The following is a 12,361-nucleotide window of genomic DNA, read 5'->3' as shown; positions in this document are numbered from 1 at the left end:
GCTGTCAGTGCCCAGAACCACACCTTTAGCTCTTCACCTACAAGGGAAGGGGCTAAGTTACAGGCTTCTTTGGGTTCAGGGTGCCTGTCTGCTGTATTAGAGTGGGGGGTTACCACATCTTGTAGTAAACACCCTTCTTCCACTCTTTCTTCTGTTAGCTGAGGAGCCACCCACTCAGGCTTAACAGTTGCCTGACTAGCCAGGACTTCTTGTGGGTCAGGTTGGACTTTATCAGAGCCATTTTTGGAGTTCTCCCCTACTGGAGCAGAATCTCCTTGGCTTGCTGGAACCTTGGCTAAAGGTTGTCCACCTTTCCTACTCTGTTTCCTTTTCTTTTTCCTCTGGGGCCTACTTGCATTTACTGCAGAGGCAGGCACTCCAGAATCCTTGGGAGAGGACTGGCCCTGGACCAGTTCTTCTCTTAGGCTCTGACTAACCTCTGGGTAGTCATTTCCAAGGAGACAATCAAGGGGGAGGTCTGTACTGACTACCACCCTTCTCCAGCTAAAAGTTCCACCCACTTCTATGGGCACAAGAGCCACAGGCCTATTAGTGACCCTGTCTGGGCTAACTCTTACTCTGGCCATCTCACCTGGGATGTACTGGTTTGAGAGCACCAGCCTGTCATGCACAATAGTGTGACTGGCACAAGTGTCTCTCAGGGCAGTGGCTGGGATTCCATTCACCTGTAGGTGGTGGAAGTGTCTACTCCCCTCTGGAATCTCCAACTCACCTGTTGGGCCCATTTTCCAGTTGAAAGCTATGAAGACCTCCTCATCTGAGGAGTCATCTCCAATGGCTACACTGGTTACCCCTGGAATTTTGTTCTGGGGTTTGTTTTTGGGACAAGAAGTGTCCTTGGTGTGGTGCCCAGACTGTTTACAGTTGTGGCACCATGCCTTAGTGGCATCCCAGTTCTTACCCTGGTACCCACCTTTGTTTTGGGTTGTGTCTTGGGGCCCACCCACCTGTTCTGGTTTTTGGGGGCCTACAGAGGACTCTTTTTCTTTGTTTCTAGTGTCACCCACTTTCTCCTGGGGAGTTTTTGTAACCCCTTTCTTTTGGTTACCCCCAGTGGAAGTTTTGGTTACCCTAGTCTTGACCCAGTGGTCTGCCATCTTTCCCAATTCTTGGGGAGAAATTGGACCTAGGTCTACCAGATACTGATGCAACTTTTCATTGAAGCAGTTACTTAAAATGTGTTCCTTCATAAACAAATTATAAAGCCCAACATAGTCACACACTTCATTTCCAGTTAACCAACCATCTAGTGTTTTTACTGAGTAGTCTACAAAATCAACCCAGGTCTGGCTCGAGGATTTTTGAGCCCCCCTGAATCTAATTCTATACTCCTCAGTGGAGAATCCAAAGCCCTCAATCAGGGTACCCTTCATGAGGTCATAAGATTCTGCATCTTTTCCAGAGAGTGTGAGGAGTCTATCCCTACACTTTCCAGTGAACATTTCCCAAAGGAGAGCACCCCAGTGAGATCTGTTTACTTTTCTGGTTACACAAGCCCTCTCAAAAGCTGTGAACCATTTGGTGATGTCATCACCATCTTCATATTTTGTTACAATCCCTTTGGGGATTTTTAGGATGTCAGGAGAATCTCTGACCCTATTTAAGTTGCTGCCACCATCGATGGGACCTAGGCCCATCTCTTTTCTTTCCCTTTCTATGGCTAGGAGCTGCTTTTCCAAAGCCAATCTTTTGACCATCCTGGCTAACAGGGGGTCATCTTCACTGGAGTTATCCTCAGTGATTTCAGAGGTGTTGGTCTCTCCTGTGAGGGAACCAGCATCTCTGACTATTATTTTTGGAGTCAGGGTTTGAGGGACCCTGTTCTCCCTAGATAGGACTGGTAGGGGGGAATTTTCCTCCAAGTCACTATCCTCTTCCTCTGAGTTGCCACCCTCAGAGGGGTTGGTCTTTTCAAACTCTGCCAAAAGCTCCTGGAGCTGTATTTTGGTAGGTTTGGGGCCCATTGTTGTTTTCTTTATTTTACAGAGTGACCTTAGCTCCCTCATCTTAAGATGGAGGTAAGGTGTGGTGTCGAGTTCCACCACAGTCACATCTGTGCTAGACATTTTGCTTCTAAAAGTTGGAATACTTTTTAAGAATCTACAACTAGTTCTAGGTTCTAATTCAAACTTTTACAAACTTTTAAACTCTAAAAGAAATGCTAACAGGGACTAACACAAGGCCCTAGCAGGACTTTAAAGAATTTAGAAAACTTTTCAAATTGCAAAAATCAATTTCTAATGACAATTTTGGAATTTGTCGTGTGATCAGGTATTGGCTGAGTAGTCCAGCAAATGCAAAGTCTTGTACCCCACCGCTGATCCACCAATGTAGGAAGTTGGCTCTGTATGTGCTATTTCAAAGTAAGGAATAGCATGCACAGAGTCCAAGGGTTCCCCTTAGAGGTAAAATAGTGGTAAAAAGAGATAATACTAATGCTCTATTTTGTGGTAGTGTGGTCGAGCAGTAGGCTTATCCAAGGAGTAGTGTTAAGCATTTGTTGTACATACACATAGACAATAAATGAGGTACACACACTCAGAGACAAATCCAGCCAATAGGTTTTTATATAGAAAAATATCTTTTCTTAGTTTATTTTAAGAACCACTGGTTCAAATTCTACATGTAATATCTCATTTGAAAGGTATTGCAGGTAAGTACTTTAGGAACTTCAAATCATCAAAATTGCATGTATACTTTTCAAGTTATTGACAAATAGCTGTTTTAAAAGTGGACACTTAGTGCAATTTTCACAGTTCCTGGGGGAGGTAAGTTTTTGTTAGTTTTACCAGGTAAGTAAGACACTTACAGGGTTCAGTTCTTGGTCCAAGGTAGCCCACCGTTGGGGGTTCAGAGCAACCCCAAAGTCACCACACCAGCAGCTCAGGGCCGGTCAGGTGCAGAGTTCAAAGTGGTGCCCAAAACACATAGGCTAGAATGGAGAGAAGGGGGTGCCCCGGTTCCGGTCTGCTTGCAGGTAAGTACCCGCGTCTTCGGAGGGCAGACCAGGGGGGTTTTGTAGGGCACCGGGGGGGACACAAGTCCACACAGAGATTTCACCCTCAGCAGCGCGGGGGCGGCCGGGTGCAGTGTAGGAACAGGCGTCGGGTTCGCAATGTTAGTCTATGAGAGATCTCGGGATCTCTTCAGCGCTGCAGGCAGGCAAGGGGGGGATTCCTCGGGGAAACCTCCACTTGGGTAAGGGAGAGGGACTCCTGGGGGTCACTTCTCCAGTGAAAGTCCGGTCCTTCAGGTCCTGGGGGCTGCGGGTGCAGGGTCTCTCCCAGGCGTCGGGACTTAGGATTCAAAGAGTCGCGGTCAGGGGAAGCCTCGGGATTCCCTCTGCAGGCGGCGCTGTGGGGGCTCAGGGGGGACAGGTTTTTGTACTCACAGTCTTAGAGTAGTCCTGGGGTCCCTCCTGAGGTGTTGGATCGCCACCAGCCGAGTCGGGGTCGCCGGGTGCAGTGTTGCAAGTCTCACGCTTCTTGCGGGGAGCTTGCAGGGTTCTTTAAAGCTGCTGGAAACAAAGTTGCAGCTTTTCTTGGAGCAGGTCCGCTGTCCTCGGGAGTTTCTTGTCTTTTCGAAGCAGGGGCAGTCCTCAGAGGATGTCGAGGTCGCTGGTCCCTTTGGAAGGCGTCGCTGGAGCAGGATCTTTGGAAGGCAGGAGACAGGCCGGTGAGTTTCTGGAGCCAAGGCAGTTGTCGTCTTCTGGTCTTCCGCTGCAGGGGTTTTCAGCTAGGCAGTCCTTCTTCTTGTAGTTGCAGGAATCTAATTTTCTAGGGTTCAGGGTAGCCCTTAAATACTAAATTTAAGGGCGTGTTTAGGTCTGGGGGGTTAGTAGCCAATGGCTACTAGCCCTGAGGGTGGGTACACCCTCTTTGTGCCTCCTCCCAAGGGGAGGGGGTCACAATCCTAACCCTATTGGGGGAATCCTCCATCTGCAAGATGGAGGATTTCTAAAAGTTAGTCACCTCAGCTCAGGACACCTTAGGGGCTGTCCTGACTGGCCAGTGACTCCTCCTTGTTATTCTCATTATTTTCTCCGGCCTTGCCGCCAAAAGTGGGGCCTGGCCGGAGGGGGCGGGCAACTCCACTAGCTGGAGTGTCCTGCTGGGTTGGCACAAAGGAGGTGAGCCTTTGAGGCTCACCGCCAGGTGTGACAATTCCTGCCTGGGGGAGGTGTTAGCATCTCCACCCAGTGCAGGCTTTGTTACTGGCCTCAGAGTGACAAAGGCACTCTCCCCATGGGGCCAGCAACATGTCTCGGTTTGTGGCAGGCTGCTAAAACTAGTCAGCCTACACAGATAGTCGGTTAAGTTTCAGGGGGCACCTCTAAGGTGCCCTCTGTGGTGTATTTTACAATAAAATGTACACTGGCATCAGTGTGCATTTATTGTGCTGAGAAGTTTGATACCAAACTTCCCAGTTTTCAGTGTAGCCATTATGGTGCTGTGGAGTTCGTGTAAAACAGACTCCCAGACCATATACTCTTATGGCTACCCTGCACTTACAATGTCTAAGGTTTTGCTTAGACACTGTAGGGGCACAGTGCTCATGCACTGGTACCCTCACCTATGGTATAGTGCACCCTGCCTTAGGGCTGTAAGGCCTGCTAGAGGGGTGTCTTACCTATACTGTATAGGCAGTGAGAGGCTGGCATGGCACCCTGAGGGGAGTGCCATGTCGACTTACTCATTTTGTTCTCACCAGCACACACAGGCTTGTAAGCAGTGTGTCTGTGCTGAGTGAGGGGTCTCTAGGGTGGCATAATGCATGCTACAGCCCTTAGAGACCTTCCCTGGCATCAGGGCCCTTGGTACCAGAGGTACCAGTTACAAGGGACTTATCTGGATGCCAGGGTGTGCCAATTGTGGAAACAATGGTACATTTTAGGTGAAAGAACACTGGTGCTGGGGCCTGGTTAGCAGGGTCCCAGCACGCTTCTCAGTCAAGTCAGCATCAGTATCAGGCAAAAAGTGGGGGGTAACTGCAACAGGGAGCCATTTCTTTACACATAGCATCAGCAAAGGCAAAAAGTCAGGGGGCAACCATGCCAAGGAGGCATTTCCTTACACCATTGTCTCCACAATTGGCACAACCCTGGCACACAGATAAGTCCCTTGTAAAAGGTACCAGTGGTACCAAGGGCCCTGTGACCATGGGAGGTCTCTAAGGGCTGCATCATGTGTTGTGCCTTCCTAAGGGACCCCTCACCTAACACATGCACACTGCCATTGCAGATTGTGTGTGTTGGTGGGGAGAAAAAGGCAAAGTCGACATGGCATCCACCTCAGGGTGCCATTCACACAAAACACTGCCTGTGGCATAGGTAAGTCACCCCTCTAGCAGGCCTTACAGCCCTAAGGAAGGGTGCACTATACCGCAGGTGAGGGCATAGCTGCATGAGCAATATTCCCCTACAGTGTCTAACTCAATTCATAGACATTGTAAGTAGAGTGTGGCCATAATAAGTATATGGTCTGAGAGCTTGTCAAAAACGAACTCCACAGCTCCATAACGGCTACCCTGAATACTGGGAGGTTTGGTATCAAAATTCTCAGAATAATAAACCCACACTGATGTCAGTGTTGGATTTATTAAAAAATGAACACAGAGGACATCTTAGAGATGCCCCCTGTATTTTACCCAATCCTTCAGTGCAGGACTGTAGGAAGTTGGCTCTGTATGCACTATTTCAAAGTAAGGAATAGTATGCACAGAGTCCAAGGGTTCCCCTTAGAGGTAAGATAGTGGCAAAAAGAGATAATACTAATGCTCTATTTTGTGGTAGTGTGGTCGAGCAGTAGGCTTATCAAAGGAGTATTGTTAAGCATTTGTTGTACATACACACAGGCAATAAATGAGGAACACACACTCAGAGACAAATCCAGCCAATCAGTTTTGTTATAGAAAAATATCTTTTCTTAGTTTATTTTAAGAACCACAGGTTCAAATTCTACATGTAATATCTCATTTGAAAGGTATTGCAGGTAAGTACTTTAGGAACTTTGAATAATTACAGTAGCATATATACTTTTTACATAAAACACAAATAGCTGTTTTAAAAGTGGACACTTGGTGCAATTTTCAAAGTTCCTGGGGGAGGTAAGTTATTGTTAGTTTTAGCAGGTAAGTAAATCACTTACAAGTCTCAGGTTTGGGTCCAAGGTAGCCCACCGTTGGGGGTTCAGAGCAACCCCAAAGTTACCACACCAGCAGCTCAGGGCCAGTCAGGTGCAGAGGTCAAAGAGGTGCCCAAAACACATAGGCTTCAATGGAGAGAAGGGGGTGCCCCGGTTCCGGTCTGCCAGCAGGTAAGTACCCGCGTCTTCGGAGGGCAGACCAGGGGGGTTCTGTAGGGCACCGGGGGGGACACAAGTCAGCACAAAAAGTACACCCTCAGCAGCGCGGGGGCGGCCGGGTGCAGTGTGTAAACAAGCGTCGGGTTCTCTGTAGGTTTCAATGGGAGACCAAGGGGTCTCTTCAGCGGTGCAGGCAGGCAAGGGGGGGGCTCCTCGGGGTAGCCACCACGTGGGCAAGGGAGAGGGCCTCCTGGGGGTCACTCCTGCACAGAAGTTCCGTTCCTTCAGGTGCTGGGGGCTGGGGGCTGCGGGTGCAGAGTCTTTTCCAGCCGTCGGGACTTTAGGTTCAGGCAGTCGCGGTCAGGGGGAGCCTCGGGATTCCCTCTGCAGGTGTCGCTGTGGGGGGTCAGGGGGGACAACTTTGGTTACTCACGGTCTCGGAGTCGCCGGAGGGTCCTCCCTGAGGTGTTGGTTCTCCACCAGCCGAGTCGGGGTCGCCGGGTGCAGTGTTGCAAGTCTCACGCTTCTTGCGGTGAGTTGCAGGGTTCTTTAAAGCTGCTTCTTGGAACAAAGTTGCAGTCTTTTTGGAGCAGGTCCGCTGTCCTCAGGAGTTTCTTGTCGTCGTCGAAGCAGGGCAGTCCTCAGAGGATGCAGAGGTCGCTGGTCCCTTTGGAAGGCGTCGCTGGAGCAGAGTTCTTTGGAAGGCAGGAGACAGGCCGGTGAGTTTCTGGAGCCAAGGCAGTTGTTGTCTTCTGGTCTTCCTCTGCAGGGGTTTTCAGCTAGGCAGTCCTTCTTGTTGTTGTTGCAGGAATCTAATTTTCTAGGGTTCAGGGTAGCCCTTAAATACTAAATTTAAGGGCGTGTTTAGGTCTGGGGGGGGTTAGTAGCCAATGGCTACTAGCCCTGAGGGTGGGTACACCCTCTTTGTGCCTCCTCCCAAGGGGAGGGGGTCACAATCCTAACCCTATTGGGGGAATCCTCCATCTGCAAGATGGAGGATTTCTAAAAGTTAGTCACCTCAGCTCAGGACACCTTAGGGGCTGTCCTGACTGGCCAGTGACTCCTCCTTGTTGCTTTCTTTGTTCCCTCCAGCCTTGCCGCCAAAAGTGGGGGCCGTGGCCGGAGGGGGCGGGCAACTCCACTAAGCTGGAGTGCCCTGCTGGGCTGTGACAAAGGGGTGAGCCTTTGAGGCTCACCGCCAGGTGTTACAGCTCCTGCCTGGGGGAGGTGTTAGCATCTCCACCCAGTGCAGGCTTTGTTACTGGCCTCAGAGTGACAAAGGCACTCTCCCCATGGGGCCAGCAACATGTCTCTAGTGTGGCAGGCTGCTGGAACTAGTCAGCCTACACAGACAGTCGGTTAAGTTTCAGGGGGCACCTCTAAGGTGCCCTCTGGGGTGTATTTTGCAATAAAATGTACACTGGCATCAGTGTGCATTTATTGTGCTGAGAAGTTTGATACCAAACTTCCCAGTTTTCAGTGTAGCCATTATGGTGCTGTGGAGTTCGTGTTTGACAGACTCCCAGACCATATACTCTTATGGCTACCCTGCACTTACAATGTCTAAGGTTTTGTTTAGACACTGTAGGGGTACCATGCTCATGCACTGGTACCCTCACCTATGGTATAGTGCACCCTGCCTTAGGGCTGTAAGGCCTGCTAGAGGGGTGTCTTACCTATACTGCATAGGCAGTGAGAGGCTGGCGTGGCACCCTGAGGGGAGTGCCATGTCGACTTACTCGTTTTGTCCTCTCTAGCACACACAAGCTGGCAAGCAGTGTGTCTGTGCTGAGTGAGAGGTCTCCAGGGTGGTCAACAAAAGGCAAAAAGTCAGGGAGTAACCATGACAAGGAGGCATTTCCTTACACTCCTGCTATGTTTTTGTTGATTCTTAGACACAAGTAAGTGATCAGAGAAGCCATTTGCAGGAACTGTACCACCTGGCGGTGAGCCTCAAAGGGTCATGCCTTTTGTAACAGCACCCCAAGGCGTCCCAGCTAGTGGAGAAGCCCGCCCCTCCGTCCACTAACCCCACTTGTGGCAGCAGGGCAGGAAAGGATAATGCGAAAAACAAGGAGTCATCATCCACCATTCAGGACAGCCCCTAAGGTGTCCTGAGCTGAGGTGACCCCTGCCTTTAGAAATCCTTCATCTTGAGCTTGGAGGATTCCCCCAATAGGGTTAGGAATGTTCCCCCTCCCCTCATGGAGGAGGCACAAAGAGGGTGTAGCCACCCTCCAGGACAGTAGCCATTGGCTACTGCCCTCCTGACCTAAACACCTCTAAATCTAGTATTTAGGGGCGACCCAGAACCCAGGAAATCAGATTCCTGCAACCTACACAAAAGAGAAGGACTGCTGACCTGAAAGCCCCGCAGAGGCGACTGAGATGACAAACTGATTTGGCCCCAGCCCTACCGGCCTGGCTCCAGACTCAAAGAACCTGCACAACGACCTCTGAAGCCTCAGAGGACTGCCCTGAACCCAAAGGACCAAGAAATTCCCGAGAACAGCAGCACTGTTCAAAAACAGCAACAACTTTGGAACTTTTTAGCAACTTCCGAAAAATTCACTCTCCCCGTCTGAAGCGTGAGACTTCACACTCTGCACCCGACGCCCACAACTCGAGCTCCAGAGAACCAACACTGCAGAGAGGACTCCCAGGCGACTGCGACCTCGTGAGTAACCTGAGACGACCCTCCTGCACCTTCACAGCTGTGCATGCAGAGAGGATCCAGAGGCTCCCCCTGACCACGACTGCCTGGAACAAAGAACCCGACGCCTGGACCAAGCACTGCACCCGCAGCCTCCAGGACCGAAAGGAACCGAACTCCAGTGCAGGAGTGACCATCAGGCGACCCTCTGCCTAGCCCAGTTGGTGGCTGGCCCGAGAAGCCCCCCTGTGCCCTGCCTGCACCGCTAGAGACCCCCGGGTCCCTCCATTGGCTTCTATTGAAAACCCGACGCCTGCTACTAAGCACACTGCACCCGGCCGCCCCTGTGCCGCTGAGGGTGTTTTGTGTGCCTACTTGTGCCCCCCCCCCCCCCCCCCCCCCCCCGGTCTGCCCTTAGAAGACTCGGGTACTACGCTGTTGGTAGACTGGAACTGGAGCCTATGTGTTTTGGGCCCTCCTTTGACCTCTGCACCTGACCGGCCCTGTGTTGCTGGTGCCATGACTTTGGGGTTGCCTTGAACCCCCAACGGTGGGCTGCCTATGCCCAGGAAACTGAACTTGTAAGTGCTTTACTTACCTCAGAAACTTAACCTTACTTACCTCCCCCGGGAACTGTTGATTTGTGCACTGTGTCCACTTTTAAAATAGCTTATTGTCATTTTAACTAATACTGTGTATGTGACTGCTCTAATTCAGCGTTCTTTGAATCTTGTGGTTCTAAAATAAACTAAGAAAATATATTTTTCTATATAAAAACCTATTGGCCTGGAGTAAATCTTTGGGTGTGTGTTCCTCATTTATTGCCTGTGTGTGTGTACAACAAATGCTTAACACTACCCTCTGATAAGCCTACTACTCGACCACACTACCACAAAATAGAATGATCTAATTTTGCCACTATCAACCTCTAAGGGGAACCCTTGGACTCTGCACACTATCTCTTACTTTGAGATAGTATATATAGAGCCAAGTTCTTACAAGGAGCAAATCTGCTCTTGCAAATATCGCCACACATGTAATATAATGCACCCTGACTTAGGGCTGGAAGGCCTACTGTAGAGGTGACTTACATATATTGGATGCAGTGTATATTGCATGCAGTGTTAGTGGGCATGGGACACAGGCTGTGTGCAGGTCTTGTTTTCGCTTTTAACTGTACCACGGCACGCATTGGCAGTCTGCATGAGCCCGGTGAGGGGTCCCTGAGGATGGCAGAATACATGCACTAGGTACCTGGGCTGCCATTTACTAGGGACTTTCAGGGGTGCCAAAGAGATTGCCAATGGAGGAATCAATCGTACAGTTTTAAGGAAAGAGATCTGGCAATGGGGACCTGGATAGAAGGAACCCAGTGCTCTTTCTGTCAAAATTGCATCAAATACTAGGGAAAAATTGGGGGTGACCATGTCGGTTGGGGGCACTTTCCTACAGTAACCAAATAGATTTGAGGAACAAAACAGTATATTTCTGAGCACTCAAACCACCTTGTTACCAGGAGCTTCATTTGAAAACTGTGATGGGAATTCAGATAATAGAAAATCATCTACTACTGTACCTTTTGTACGCAGTTATTTTGTAATGCTTGCCTTTACTGTCTATAATTGGAAAGTAACATCCAGCTTTTGGAATTTAAATTGTAAATTTCAGATACGGTCCATTGTTGTGCTGCTACTGACCATTTGCTTCGCTTCTGTTCAGCTTCCGAAACATAAGTCAGTGGTTGTGACTCTTAACAACGATTCAGATAGTGAGTCTGATGTGGAGCAGTCAAACTCGAATACGAGTGTCTTTGGAGGGCTGGAGTTCATGATCAAAGAAGCAAGGAGAACTGCAGAGGTAACTAAAAATATTCATGTGGTTGCATGTCATAATGCCCTTTTCGATTGTCGCTTGTCCTGTCTGGAGCTGTAATTAATAAACCGGATAAACCAGAAAATGTGTACATTGTCTCCTTGTCACACGAAGGCAGTTAAGTGTGGATGAAGTTCTAGAATCAAATTCCTTTTATTTTTTTTATTTTTATTTTTTTAAATGAAATTCACTTTATTTGCTTTGAATTCTGTATTTTTATTTTTAGTCCGTTCATTTCATAGTGATTTTGATAAAGTCCTTCCGTTTGTTAACTTTGTTTTCTGGCTGTTTGATTTTTAATGAAACACTATAATTTTGTTATAGGAAATACCTTAATTTCACACTTTAATTTTTGAAATGGCAACATTTCCTTGAGTCTTTTCCTGTAGCACTTGGATTTGAGGGTTGTATACTGATTGCACTATTTTAAACAGAGTAGTAATGATTATACCATTGTTTGTTCAGATAGAATGTTAATGAAATAACTGATCTTATTTGTTTAATATGTGTGCTAAACTTTGTGCTGCATCTGCTTCAGACTAGTCGCCTGCCACTGACAGCAAATAACGAACTAAAGTCTTTTCTTTCTAAACAATGTTGGCTGCTAAAGACCTATTTGTTGAAATGATGGCATTGATTGGATATTCACTGTTTCATTTACCGTTGTGCTGCGTAGTGCCTAACCCTCCGTTTATTTTTTTTTAGTAAACTGTAGAAAGCTGGCTATCTATGTAGTGTACCTATGTAGGGGTACACCATGCAGATAGTCCAGTCAACCCTTACTGGTTTACATGGCATAAATTAATAATCCCAAATGCTCTTTGTGACAGTTTAGGCTTATTAGATGGTAGTGTTAAGCATTTGTTAAAAGCAGAGTCAATAAATGAGATACACAATCCAGAAACGCAAGACCAATTTAGAAAAATAACATAGATTTTTATTTTAATAAAAATCTGCAAGACCGCAAGATCAGACACGTACTCTTTGAGTTACCGATATTTTAAAACTTGGAAATTACGGCTGTCAGATTTGAGGCATGATCCGCAAACTGTATTCAGTGGGGAAAAACACACTGCACAGGGTCACTTGCAAATGACTTGTGGTAAGTAGGGGCCAAGGCCCTTAGAACCACCACCACCATTACTTTTGGGTTATCTGACTTGGGTTGTTTGGGTGCAGAGTTGCTGGTCGCAAAGGTAGCCTCAAGCGCTACTGTTGAAGTCAGTGGGAAAACCTGTCATAGCAAAAGGCTGCAAGTGGGACCTGGGGGACCAGTCTGGCACAACTCAACAGGGGGCTTCGCTCTTGAGGATCTATGGAGGAAGGGTGCGTAGACTCGGACTCAGGGTGTGGGACTCGGGTGCAGAGGTGTTTTGTCTGGCAGGTCGCTTGCGTTGGAGCTTCTTACTGTTATTGGGTGACCTGAAGAGAGGAAGAAAGCAGGGCTACTCTCATTAAAGCCCTTTTAGATCCTTTCCCTCTTTGGTAGGTCTGGCTGCGTCAGTGGTGTCTG

At 48.4% G+C, this 12,361-nt stretch overlaps 1 protein-coding gene across 1 annotated transcript in view; it reads left to right on the top strand.

Annotated features, from left to right (window-relative positions):
- The window catches only part of ZFC3H1 (zinc finger C3H1-type containing), a 715,283-nt gene that overhangs the window by 74,700 nt on the left and 628,222 nt on the right, over positions 1-12,361 (top strand). Inside the window, exon 10 of the mRNA XM_069228345.1 lies at positions 10,696-10,833. Within this exon, the coding sequence (XP_069084446.1) occupies positions 10,696-10,833 (138 nt within the window). The remainder of the gene's footprint in view (positions 1-10,695; positions 10,834-12,361) is intronic.

The sequence above is a fragment of the Pleurodeles waltl genome, chromosome 4_1, assembly GCF_031143425.1.
Source record: "Pleurodeles waltl isolate 20211129_DDA chromosome 4_1, aPleWal1.hap1.20221129, whole genome shotgun sequence".
NCBI classification, from domain to species: Eukaryota; Metazoa; Chordata; class Amphibia; order Caudata; family Salamandridae; genus Pleurodeles; species Pleurodeles waltl.
Note: the sequence above shows the minus strand (reverse complement) of the source record. Positions and strands in the feature narration are given on the sequence as shown.